We start from the raw sequence: 13,194 nt of genomic DNA, 5'->3' as shown, positions 1-13,194 counted from the left end.
TTTTGCATTTCATGGTTAAACAGGGCCATGTCGCATTGGAGCTATAATTGGCTTCAAAGATGTCACACGAGAGCTATTTTCGTCAACTACGTTGTGCTCCATCCAATTCAACTCAAACGTGTCACACAGGGAGTAAATTGCTGAAAGCCACCACATTTGTGGCTAGGGTATTCCAAAACCACCATCTTTGGCGAGAATAACGAAAGACCACGAATTCTCTAACGAGCGAGTAACAAAAAGCACTAATTCAGAACTGAGTCGTGACTAACAACAAAACTGAATGGTGGGAACCCTGTGTCATGTTGATGTGGCAAAGACTTGTCCTAGTCAATGTGTTGACCTGCTGAGGTGGATGGCCCCCTACCTGTCAGCCACATGTCTTGTTTCCCCCTTTTCTTCTTTCTCCGGCCAGTGAATGCTAGCAGTCCCCGGCAACGGCACTAGAGAAATTCTATTGACGTGTTCCTGACTTGATGCCTCCACGGCAACGGAGCCAGAACTGCTTCGAGTTGCTCAACAATTAGCAATTGTCTTGCAATGGCCCACCAACGCGTGGGTTCGCGGCAGTTTTTGAGGGTAGAGTATTCAACCCAAATTTGTTGGTTCGCCCGACAAGAAGTGGAAGAATATTCTCAAGTATTAGCAGCTGAATGTGTCAGATTCAACCACACCTAAAAGATTAGTATCTGCAAGCAAAGTATCAGCAGCAAAGTAGTATGATAACAACGGTGCCAGAAACGATCTGTTGACGACAGACTATTCCTAACGACTGTATCAATGGCGCCAGAAGTTGACCGTGGACGGAAAATATTCTTTCCCATCAACGGCGTGAGAAAAATTATTGTACCAGGTAGCAGCAGTGTAACGAGTAACAGCAGTGGCAAGGAACATCGGTAGTGACAACAGTAGCAAGTAGCAACAGTAGCAAGTAACAACATTAGCAAGTAGTAGCAGAGCAAAGCAAGTAACAGCAGCAGCAACAGTAGTAACAGCAGCAGAGAAAAACAAGTAACAACAGTAGTGGGACAAACTCGTAGGCAATGGGTCGGTGATTTGTTTGGATGATATTCATCATGCAACAACTATAACACGGAGATATATGTGGCTAGCTCCCGTTCGTCAATGTGATGTAGGCATGCATTCCGTGTGTCGTCATACGTGCTTAGGGAAAAGAACTTGCCTGACATCTATTGTCCATCCCTCCCATGGCAGCGGGGTCCAAAAGGAAACTACGGGATATTAAGGTTCTCCTTTTAATAAAGAACCGGACCAACGCATTAGCACTTGGTGAACACATGAACTCCTCAAACTATGGTCATCACCGGGAGTGGTTCCGGTTATTGTCACTCCGGGGTTGCCGGATCATAACACATAGTAGGTAACTACAACTTGCAAGATCGGATCTAAAACACACATATATTGGTGACAACATAATAATTTCAGATCTGAAATCATGTCACTCGGGCCCTAGTGACAAGCATTAAGCATGGAAAAGTAGTGCAAGGCAGGGAAATGAATGCTTCCTATGGTAGCTTGCGTGATGTCTCTAGTTTCTCCAACAGTTATACTAGAGACAAAATCTCTAACCGAAGACTTAGCAGGATCATTAAGACTAGCCCCATCTGGTATCTTGCAAATCCTATTGAAATCCTCCAAATGCAAGGTGTAGGATTTATCATACAGATCAAACAGTATGGATGAGTCACGACCAACTGAAAATTTAAATCTACGCACGAAAGAGGAAGTGAGCAAAGCATACTGTTCACATTTATCTGAGAGGAATTCTTCTAACCCGGCATTGCGGACAAGTGTATCAAACTCATCCTTGAAGCCTGCTTTGATCAGGAACTCATCGGAAGGCCATTCACATGGTTGTACCGGTTCGTCCCTTAGTTGATAAGCTTCGGGCTCCCGAAAATAAAGACAGGGACCCTTCTTACTTGAGGAACCACCATGAAACTTCCTCCTGAACATAATTTCCTTTTGCTGAAATTTTTGAAGTTCAAGGGAAAAGTGAATAAAGACCAACCACACCTTGTAGCAATTACTCCTACTAGTGCCAAGAGACCGTATCACACGCTAAAACTACTTGGGACCAGCTAAAATCAACATTTCTAGCTCAAGAACAGGGTCACCAAGGTAGCAAGAATATGCGAAGGATAAAGCACTAGAGCAAAAACTAATTGGACCAATGGAGGAGTCACTTACCAAGGAGTAACTTCCCCAAAACGGTACGGAGAATGGTGCTTTGAGCAAGGAGATCGAAAATCACAGCCAAATGAGCAAGAACACGGGTTTGAGCTGCGAAACGATTTTTTCTGGAGGTAGAAGAAGAGGATGGGAGCTGGAATGAGTGAAGGGGGTCCCTGTGGGCCCCACAAGCTTGGTAGCCGCCACCAGGGGGCGGCGGCTGCAGGTCTTGTGGTCCATTGGTGTGGCCCCCAGGCGAGCTCTCAGTCCCAGTATTTTTCAAATATTCCAGAAAAAATCATACTAGATTTTCAGGACCATTGGAGAACTTTTATTTTCGGGGTATTTTTCTTCGGGACGCTAAAACAAAAAATAGGAAAAACTAGACTAAATCTATCATTTTTCTTCTAGGCAAGAGAAAGTGAACGCTTAAAACAGAGGTATGTGACACTTTGATTCATCCATTTCATGGTCATCGAAAGAAGTCCATCAATGGGGTTGATCAAATCCTCATGACAAAGCCTTTTTGAATCCTAAGACTTGTCCTAGTCAACGTGTTGACCTGCTGAGGTGGATGCCCCCCTACGTGTCAGCCACATGTCTTGTTTACCCCTTTTCTTCTTTCTCCGGCTAGTGAATGCTAGCAGTCCCCGGCAACGACACTAGAGAAATGTTGTTGACGTGTTCCTGACTTGATGCCTCCGCGACATCGGAGCCAGAACTGCTCCCAGTTGCTCAACAATTAGCAATTGTCTTGCAATGTCCCACAAGCGCGTGGGTTCGCGGCAATTTCCGAGGGTAGAGTATTCAACCCAAATTTGTTGGTTCGCCCGACAGGAAGTGGAAGAATATTCTCAAGTATTAGCAGCTGAATGTATCAGATTCAACCACACCTGAAAGATTAGTATTTGCAAGCAAAGTATCAGCAGCAAAGTAGTATGATAACAACGATGTCAGAAACGATTTGTTGATGGCAGACTGTTCCTAACGATTGTATCAATGGCGCCAAAAGTTGACCGTGGATGGAAATTATTCTTTCCCGTCAACGGCGCGAGAAAAAGTATTGTAGCAGGTAGCAGTAGTGTAGCGAGTAACATGAGTGGCAAGGAACAGCAGTAGGAAGTAACAGTAGTAGCAAGTAGTAGTAGAGCAAGGCAAGTAACAACAGCAACAACAGTAGTAACAGCAGCAGAGCAAAACAAGTAACATCAGCAGTGGGACAAACTTGTAGGCAATGGGTTGGTGATTTGTTTGGGTGATATTCATCATGCAACAGCTATAACACGGAGAGAATGTGGCTAGCTCCCGTTCGTCAATGTGATGTAGGCATGCATTCCGTGTGTCCTCATACGTGCTTAGGGAAAAGAACTTGCATGACATCTATTGTCCATCCATCCCGTGGCAGCGGGGTCCAAAAGAAAACTACATGATATTAAGGTTCTCCTTTGAACAAGGAACCAGACCAACGCATTAGCACTTGGTGAACACATGGACTCCTCAAACTATGGTCATCACCGGGAGTGGTTCCGATTATTGTCACTCTGGGGTTGCCGGATCATAACACATAGTAGGTAACTACAACTTGCAAGATCGGATCTAAAACACACATATATTGGTCACAACATAATAATTTCAGATCTGAAATCATGGCACTCGGGCCCTAGTGACAAGCATTAAGCATGGCAAAGTAGTAGCAACATCAATCTCAGAACATAGTGGATACTAGGGATCAATCCCCGTCAAAACTAACTCGATTACATGATAGATCTCATCCTACTCATCACCGCCCAGCGAGCCTACGAATAGATTACTCACGAACGATGAAGAGCTTCATGGAATTGGAGAGGGAAGAAGGTTGATGATGACGATGGCGACAATTTCCCCTCTCCGGAGCCCAAAAGGGACTCCAGATCTGCCCTCCAGATGAAGAATAGGATGTGGCGGCGCCTCCGTATCGCATACGCGACGAAATCTTCTCTCCTGATTTTTTCTGGGACGAAAGTGAATTTATAGAGCTGAGTTTGGGGGCGACAGAGCCACGTGGGACCCACAAGCTTGCTAGCCGCCACTAGGGGGCGGCTACACGGCTTGTGGCCCACTGGCCCATCCATTCCGGTGGATCTTTGCGCAAGTATTTTTCATATTTTCTAGAAATATTCTCCGTAAATTTTCAGGACGTTCCGAGAACTTTCATTAGTGCACAAAAACAACACCAAGGCAATTTTGCTGAAAACAACGTCAATCCAGGTTAGTTCCATTCAAATCATGCAAATTAGAGTCCAAAACGAGGGCAAAAGAGTTTGGAAAAGTAGATACGATGGAGACGTATGAGTGAACTCGCCACCGTTGTCCCTCGTGTGCGCGTCGCCCCGCCTAAGTGTGCAGCGTCGCCGTCGTGCCCTCGCATGCGTGCCATTGCCCCGCATCTGCGCCTGTGCGTCACTGCCCCGAGTGCGTCTGCAATGTCGCCACCCCGCTTCTGTGTCTTCACTGCCGCCCTCACGCACGTGCCCGCGTGCCACTGCCCCGCGTTCGGGACCGCGTGTTGCCCCGCCGCCGTCGCTCCTGCGTTTGCGTGCCGCCGCCCCGTGTCCACGCCTCCATGGCCGCCCGCCAGCGTCTGTAGCACCATGGTCGCGCATGTACCTACGTGTCGCCCGCCTCCGTGTGCAGCGCCGCTATCGCTACTACGCCTGTGCGCCATCACCCAGCGGTCATGCCTGCACGTCGCCTCACCGGCATCTGAAGCGCCACCGTCGCGCCCGCGCATGCGCTCCGCTACCCCCAGCCATCGCATCACCGTCCCGTCCTCATCATGGAGCTCAGGCGCATGCATCCCTCCTCGGAGGTGTACTATCCTTGGGCCCGCGGAGAAGAGGCGAAGGGGGCCAAGTGTAGTCGGGGTTGTCACCGCCAAGGAAGTGCCGGAGTCAACCGGGGGGGGGGGGAGGAGGGACAAAGAGATGTAAGGAAGAAGAAAGATGTGTGGGGCTGACATGTGGGACCTTGGCCATGTGAGCGTATTGTCCATGTAGATATGCCATGTGGACCCGACAGGTTGGCCAACACTGTCAGTTTTCCTATTACTCGCGCGTCACAACTCGTTTAGTGTTTTTTGTTACTCACTTGCCACAAAGGCGGTGGTCTTTCGTTATTTTCGGTAAAGATGGTGGTTTTGGAGTATCCTAGTCAAAAATATGATGGTTTTCAGCAATTTACACTTGCACAGGAGCTATTCACCCATTAGACTGTTGTATTTTCGTTTTCCATGATGTGGCCATTCTTAATAGACTCAGAGCTTGTGAACCTTTGTTGCTTCATAATAAATGGAGTAGGGGACACCCCTTTCTTTGAAAAAAAAGAGAAACGTTTACAACTCGTGCGTCGGCCAAACGCTCGGGCCGGTCGTGTGCGACCCGCGTGATCCTAGATCTGGCGGCCCGTGTGCCCCTGCGTTGTGATACGTCCATTTTGCATCATGCTTTAATGTTGATATTTATCGCTTTATGGGCTGTTATATTACTTTGTGGTACCATATTTATGCCTTTTCTCTCTTATTTTGCAAGGTTTATTTGAAGAGGGATAATTCAGGCAGGTGGAATTCTGGACTGGAAAAGGAGCAAATCTGAGTCCTCTATTCTGCACAACTCCAAATGCCCTGAAAATTTACGTGGAATTTTTGGGAATATATAAAAAATACAGGGCTTGTGGGATCCCTGACGGCCCACTGGCCCCCCTCTTTTGCTATATGAAGGGTTTCGTTCCAGAAAAAAATCAAGAGGGAGCTTTTTCGTGGTTTCGCCACCGCCACGAGGTGGAACTTGAGCAGAAGCAATCTAGAGCTCCGGCAGGACGATCCTGCTGGGGAAACTTCCCTCCCGGAGGGGGAAATCGTCGCCATCGTCATCACCAACACTCCTCTCGTTGGTGGGGAGGCATCTTCATCAACATCTTCATCAGCACCATCTCCTCTCCAATCCCTAGTTCATCTCTTGTAACCAATCTCCGTCTCGCGACTCCGATTGGTACTTGTAAGGTTGCTAGTAGTGTTGATTACTCTTTGTAGTTGATGCTAGTTGGATTACTTGGTGGAAGAGTTTATATTCAGATCCTTGATGCTATTCATTACACCTCTGACCATGATTATGATTATGCTTTGTGAGTAGTTACTTTTGTTCCTGAGGACATGGGATAAGTCATGCTAATAATAGTCATGTGAATTTGGTATTCGTTTGGTATTTTGATATGTTGTATGTTGTCTTTTCCTCTAGTGGTGTTATGTGAACGTCGACTACATAACACTTCACCATACTTGGGCCTAGAGGAAGGCATTGGGGAGTAGTAAGTAGATGATGGGTTGCTGGAGTGAGAGAAGCTTAAACCCCAGTCTATGCGTTGCTTCGCAAGGGGCTGATTTGGATCCACTAGTTTAATGCTATGGTTAGACGTTGTCTTAATTCTTCTTTCGTAGTTGCGGATGCTTGCGAGAGGGGTTAATCATAAGTGGGATGCTTGTCCAAGTAAGGGCAGTACCCAAGCGCCGGTCCACCCACTTATCAAACTATCAAAGTAATGAACGCGAATCACATGAACATGATGAAACTAGCATGACAGAAATTCCCGTGTGTCCTCGGGAGCGTTTTTCCTCCTATAAGACTTTGTTCAGGCTTGTCCCTTGCTACAAAAGGGATTGGGCCACTTGCTGCACCATTGCTACTACTTGTTACTTGTTACTTTTCACTTGCTACGTTTCACCTCGCTACACAATCACTTGTTACCGCTACTTTTAGTGCTTGCAGTTATTACCTTGCTGAAAACCGTTTATCACAGCCTTCCGCTCCTCGTTGGGTTCGACACTCTTACTTATCAAAAGGACTATGATTGATCCCCTATACTTGTGGGTCATCACGCTGCTGCCGCCCGCATCGCCAATGCCCGCCCCCGTCGGCCGCCTGCTCCGCCGGATTCAGCCTCCGCCTGTAATCCTCATCGTCTGTTGCCATGGCCGGGCTCGCGCATATACAAGTGTTGCAACCGTTATCTCAAAAAGCTTCAAACGTTGTTGAAAAAGCTTCAACCATAGACAGAGAAAGCTTCAATCGGCTCTGCCCAACAAGGAAAGATGCAACTGTAGTTGCATTTTGCTACTACCGACTAACTTTTTTGCTACATCCATCAAGGTGGACCTGCAACCTAACGACGACTGCAACAATTTTTTGCTGCTACCGTAGTTGCATTTTGCTACTACCGACGAACTTTTTTTCTACATCCATCGAGGCGTGTTTCGACCTCGTGACGATGACGACGATGATTTTGCTGCAACCAGGTTTTTGTTGCATCCGTGGTCGAAATTTGCTACATCGCTGCTTGTTTTTGCTATCATCGACGGTTTTTCCTGCATGGTTCAATATGACGGTCAACAGGGTTCGATCTGACGGCTCGCGCACGAGTTTCGGCCGGCACGCTATTGGTTATTGGCCGGAGAGTGTCTTGGTCATGTGTGCATAGTTTTTGAACCCGGATGATGTGCACACTTGAGGTTCTGTGACGATTTGGTATTAGTGAGTTATGTGTGATGGTAACTGAATGTTGTTTGGAGTCTCGGATGAGATTCCTAATGTCACGAGGAGCTCCGGAATGGTCCGGAGGTAAAGATATATATATGGGAAGTCATATTTTGGCTACCGGAAAAGTTCCAGGTTTTTCCGGTTTTGTATCGGGAAGCTTCTAGAAGGTTTCGAAAACTTCCGGAGGAGTCCGGAAGTCCACCAAGGGTTCTACCATGTCCCAAGGGTTTGTATGGGCTGAGAGGAGACATTGTGGCCTTATTGGGCCAAGCGCACAAGTCCCTCAAGGCCCATGGAGTTGGGAAAGGTGGAAAGTCCACCTTTGTATGGAAGGGAAGGAGGGGGACTAGGATTCCACCTCCTCCCCCCTTGGCTGCGCCCTAAGGCTTGGAGGGGCTGTTTCCCACGCCCCTCCACATACATATAGAGGGGAAGGAGCGCCCCTCCCTAGATCATTTTCTCCTCCGTTCGACCGGTGAACTCTCCACGTCAGCCACATGTCTTGTTTCCCCCTTTTCTTCTTTCTTCGACCAGTGAACTTGCCACCGTCGTCCCGCATTTGCGCGTCGCCCCGCCTGCATGTGCAGCGCCGACATCGCACCCTCGCATGCGTGCCATCGCATTGCGTCTGCGCCTGTGCGTCGCTGCCCCGCCTGCGTTTACAAAGTTGCCGCCCCGCTTCTGCGTCTGTTGTGCCACTGTCGTGCCCGCACCTGCGTGCCGCTACCCCGCGTTCGTGCCTGCGCGTTGCCCCGTCGGCGTCCGCAGTGCCTTACCGCACCCGCGTTTGCATGCCACCGCCCCGTGTCCGCGCCTGCGTGTCCCCCAGCCATCGTCTGTAGCACCATCGTCACGCCTATACCTGCGTGTCGCCCCGCCTGCGTGTGCAGCCCCGCCGTTGCGCGTGCACGTGCACGCCATAATCCTGCGTTCACGCCTGTACGTCGCCTCACCAATGTCTGCAGCGCCGCCGTCGCGCCCGCGCGTGCGCTCCTCGCCTCCGGCCATCGCATCGTCGCCCCGCCCTCGCCATCGAGCTCGGGCTCATGCATCCCTCCTCAGAGGCGTACTATCCTTGGGCCCGCGGAGAAGAGGCGGAGGGGGCCAAGTGTAGTCGGGGTTGTCGCGGCTAAGGAAGTGTCGGAGTCAACGGGGGAGAGAGAGGGGGAGAGAGATGTAAGCAGGAAGAAAGATGTGAGGGGCTGACATGTGGAACCGTTGGCCACGTCAGCGTATTGTCCATGTAGATATGCCATGTGGACCCGACAGCTGGGCCAGCACTGTCAGTTTTCCTATTACTCGCGCGTCACAGCTCGTTTAGTGCTTTTTGTTACTCACTTGTCACACAAGTGATTGTCTTTCGTTATTCTCTGCAAAGATGGTGGTATTGGAGTACCATAGTCACAAATATGATGGTTTTCAGCAATTTACTCTCGCACAGGAGCTATTCACCCATTTAGACTGTTGTATTTTCGTTTTCCTTGATCTGACCATTCCTGACACACTCGAAGCTTGTGAACCTTTGCTGCTTCATAATAAATGAAGGAGGGGAAACCCCTCTTTTTGAAAAAAGAGAAACGTTTACAGCCGGTGCGACGGCCGAACGGTCGGGCCGGTCTCGCGCGGCTGCGCCCCTGCACTGCTGCCGCCCGTATTGCCGGTGCTTGCCCCCGTCGACCGTCCGCATCGTCAGTGCCCGCCCCCGTCGGCCGCCCGCTTCGCCGGTTCCAGCCTCCGCCTGTGATCCTCGTCGCCTTCTGCCATGGCTGGGCTCGCGCGTATACAAGTGTTGCAACCTTTATCTAAAAAAGCTTCAAACGTTGTTGAAAAAGCTTCAACCATGGACGGAGAAAACTTCAATCGGCTATGCCCAGCAAGGAAAGCTGCAACCGTAGTTGCATTTTGCTACTACCGACTAACTTTTTTGCTACATCCATCAAGGTGGACCTACGACCCAATGACGACTGCAACAATTTTTTGCTGCAACCGCAATTGCATTTTGCTACTACCGGCGAATTTTTTTGCTACATCCATCGAGGCGGTGTTGCGACCTCGCGACTACGACGGCGATGATTTTGCTGCAACCAGATTTTTGCTGCATCCGTGATGAAAATTTGCTACATCGCTGTTTGTTTTTGCTATCATCGATGATTTTTGTTGCATGGCTCAATCTGACGGTCAACACGGTTCGATCTACGGCTCGCACGCAGCAAGGAAAATAGAAGCTCGCAGCCACCGTAACTCGGACTGAAACTGAACTGAATTCCACCGTAACTCGGACCTGTCGAAACAAAATAGCCAACGCAGGGCATGGATCCATACGGAAGTTCCTCCCTCCCCATTCTCCATCATCGATCTCTGCTTCCTTAGTTCCGCCGCCTCCCCATTCTCCTTCATCGATCTCTGCCTCCTTAGTTCCGCCGCCCTCTCCAGCAACCAAAGTAGTTCGTTTGTCGAGCTAGCGCCGGCCATGGCCGTCCTCAAGCGACCTGCCGCTGTCCTCGACGCCGGCCACGGCCACGCGACGGCCGCTCAACATCGACAATCGCCGTCGTGCTGCAAGAGGAGCCGCGCCTCCATCGGGAGCACCGACGACTACGAGAAGGTGGCCTGCCTAGGGAAAGGCGGCTTCGGCGTCGTCCACAGGATGCGCCACCGCGTCACCAAGAAGAACGTGGCCGTCAAGTTCCTCTCCTCGCCCGACGACACCGACGTCGTCAAAGATCTTGAGCAGGAGGCACGATTCCTCGAGGCCTGCGACGGAAACCCCTACGTCGTCGGCTTCGAGGGCCTGGTGTGCGACCCAGCAACCGGCGACACCGCAGGCCTCGTCATGGAGTACGTCGAGGCGTCGAGCCTCTGGTCTTTGCTGTGGGACAGGCGCGAGCGCGACGACCCGCCGCTCCCGGAATCCACGGTGCGCGACTTCATGTGGAAGCTCCTGACCGGTGCCGACAAGATGCACGAGCACGACCGCCACATCGTCCACCGCGACATCAAGCCAGCCAATATCCTCGTCGGGAAAAACCTGGAGCTCCTTAAGATTTGCGACCTCGGGCTGGCCATGTCCATGGCCGACTGGCCGCCGTACAACCGGGCCGGCACGGCGTCCTACATGGCGCCCGAGATGATCCTGGGGAAGAAGGACTACGAAGCGGTCGTGGATACGTGGTCCATCGGCTGCGTCTTTGCCGAACTGCTCACCGGCAAGACGCTGTTCAATGGCTACCTCGAAGATGACGACGAAGACGAGACAACGAATGACATAAGGCAGCTGTGGAGCATCTTCTGTGTGCTCGGGATGCCGGACGAGAGGACGTGGCCGGAGTTCAAGTCGCTGCCGCTCACCGCCGACGTGCTGAAACGGCTACCAGCGGGGTACAAGCACAGCCGGCTCCGGTATTTGTTCCCTGAAGACAAGCTGTCCGAGGAAGGATTCCAGGTGTTGCAAGGGCTCCTCACGTGCAACCCCGACGAGCGACTGACGGCAGCCGACGCGCTGAAGCACCCATGGTTCGATGCTCCTCGTTCCGCCGACGCCGCCGCTGAGAAGCTCGACTCTCTGTCGTTTCTGAAAGAGAAGACACCAAGGATCAAGTTCATCCCTCCGGCGATGCCACGACAGAAGAATCTACACAAAATTCCAGTTGCCGTGTGGAACGCAGCGCAACGAGTGTAATTAGACTCTGTAGATCAGTATTCAGAGATGTAGATCAGTTGCTTGTAATTCTAGAAGCTGCGCCTTGATCGCTGGATGATCGTTAATGTTGGCCTGCTTTTCTGAATTCTATCAGTCACCATGCGCATGTTCAGAGAATCAGAGATGTGTAATTATGAGGTTGTGTTCAGAGATCCATTAAAGTGCTGACATGTTGTTTACATGGTCAGTTGTTATTGAGTCATAGTGCACAATTTATGCTGTTTTTCCAAAATCCAGAACTGATGATAAACATGTACTAGTAATACTCCCTTGTAATACTCATACAGTTCAGTGTATGTGTTTCCACCATCTTCTCCTTATGCAAATTCAGTTACTTTTGTAATACTCCCTCCGTCCTAAAATAAACGTCTTTAGCTTAGTACAATTTTATGCTAGAACTAGTATAAAGTTAAGACAATTATTTTAGGCAGAGGAAGTAGATAGGAAAATCAAGTATGTCCTCTATTTCGGAAATTGCACCATCGGAATGCATGGATTGAGTACTTAATTTCTACCGGATCGTCAACACATTAGTGGCTAAAAATCAGATCCCGCCACTTGAAGGTGTCCTGCTTCCTCGTATGTGTCATAGATTTCCTGAATTGTTGCAATTGTTTTGGACAGTTTGGTTAAGAAAAATATTTTTTGGCTAAGTAAAAAATCTTATCCACGGAGGTTCTAGCAGTCCTCCTGAAATCTCTTTCTGGTTTGATTTTGCATTTCTTCGTTTGTGTACATAATTGGCTAACAATATTCTTAATTAATTTAACATGGTGGATTATTATTTTTATCTCCTTTCTCTCAATGCTACAAAATATCATAGCTAAGTCACAACAATGGTCCACAGTCTTTTGTTTTTTTAGTCGAAACCCTAGAACAATTGTTCTACAGTAGTTTTCATTTATAAATTATGTATAGAAGTTAAAGTTACAATAGAAATCAACCAATTTCAGCTCTAGGAAACATAATAAAAATTGTATTACATTTACTGATCTATCCGAATTCTGATTTTCTCTGCCTTGATGGGCTTTGCGGGGAGCTGGGTTGCCCATAGTCCCTCTTTCGGATAGTGCTTCCATGTTTCCAAGTGTGGTGGTGCTGCTCTGAAAATCTTATCATTCATCACACACGAAATACCCCAACATCCCATATACTATATAACTAAACTTTCTAGGACTGAAGGCCTCACAATCAATTGAGGTCTTCAATTAAAATTTGGTCACCCAATTTTGACTAGATCAATAATTCTCAAAACTCTCTCATTTAATTTAATATAAAATACACTATGCTTCCTAATTTTTAAATCTTCACAAATAATTGAAATTTGGAATTGGGTCACCCGATTTTGACCGGGTCAACAATCTCTAAATGAGCATTCTCATCCAATTCTTTTAATTCACATGCTTCCTAATTTTGGAGCTTTCACATTTGATTGATGTATAAAATTTTGAATTTGGTTCACATTCTGATGGGATCGACGATTACTCAAATCAAATCCCCCCACTCAGAGGTGTCCTGCTCAGAGTTCAGAAATCCTTATACCAATTCTGTGTTTTTATATTACTGTTTATCTATGTTCCTCTGCGATGCAACTCGCGTACAACTTACCTTGTTAAATGTACTTCTGATCAGATCTTGTGATCTGCAATTACTGTGTTGTATTCAGATTTGAGTTACACTGCTGTTTATCTAATCAAATCCAGGAGCATGTTTGTTAGTATTCCACCATATCTTCAG

General features: G+C 48.6%; 1 protein-coding gene across 1 annotated transcript; it reads left to right on the top strand.

Moving 5' to 3' along the window:
• Positions 1–10,227: 10,227 nt before the first annotated feature.
• LOC123446884 (putative cyclin-dependent kinase F-2) lies at positions 10,228–11,440 on the top strand. The gene is made up of 2 exons (XM_045123427.1): positions 10,228–11,375; positions 11,407–11,440. Exons 1-2 carry the CDS (start codon positions 10,228–10,230, stop codon positions 11,438–11,440), a joined length of 1,182 nt encoding a protein of 393 aa, XP_044979362.1.
• The last annotated feature ends 1,754 nt before the right edge of the window (positions 11,441–13,194 follow it).

This window comes from Hordeum vulgare, chromosome 4H (assembly GCF_904849725.1).
Source record: "Hordeum vulgare subsp. vulgare chromosome 4H, MorexV3_pseudomolecules_assembly, whole genome shotgun sequence".
Classification (NCBI taxonomy): Eukaryota; Viridiplantae; Streptophyta; class Magnoliopsida; order Poales; family Poaceae; genus Hordeum; species Hordeum vulgare.
Note: the sequence above shows the minus strand (reverse complement) of the source record. Positions and strands in the feature narration are given on the sequence as shown.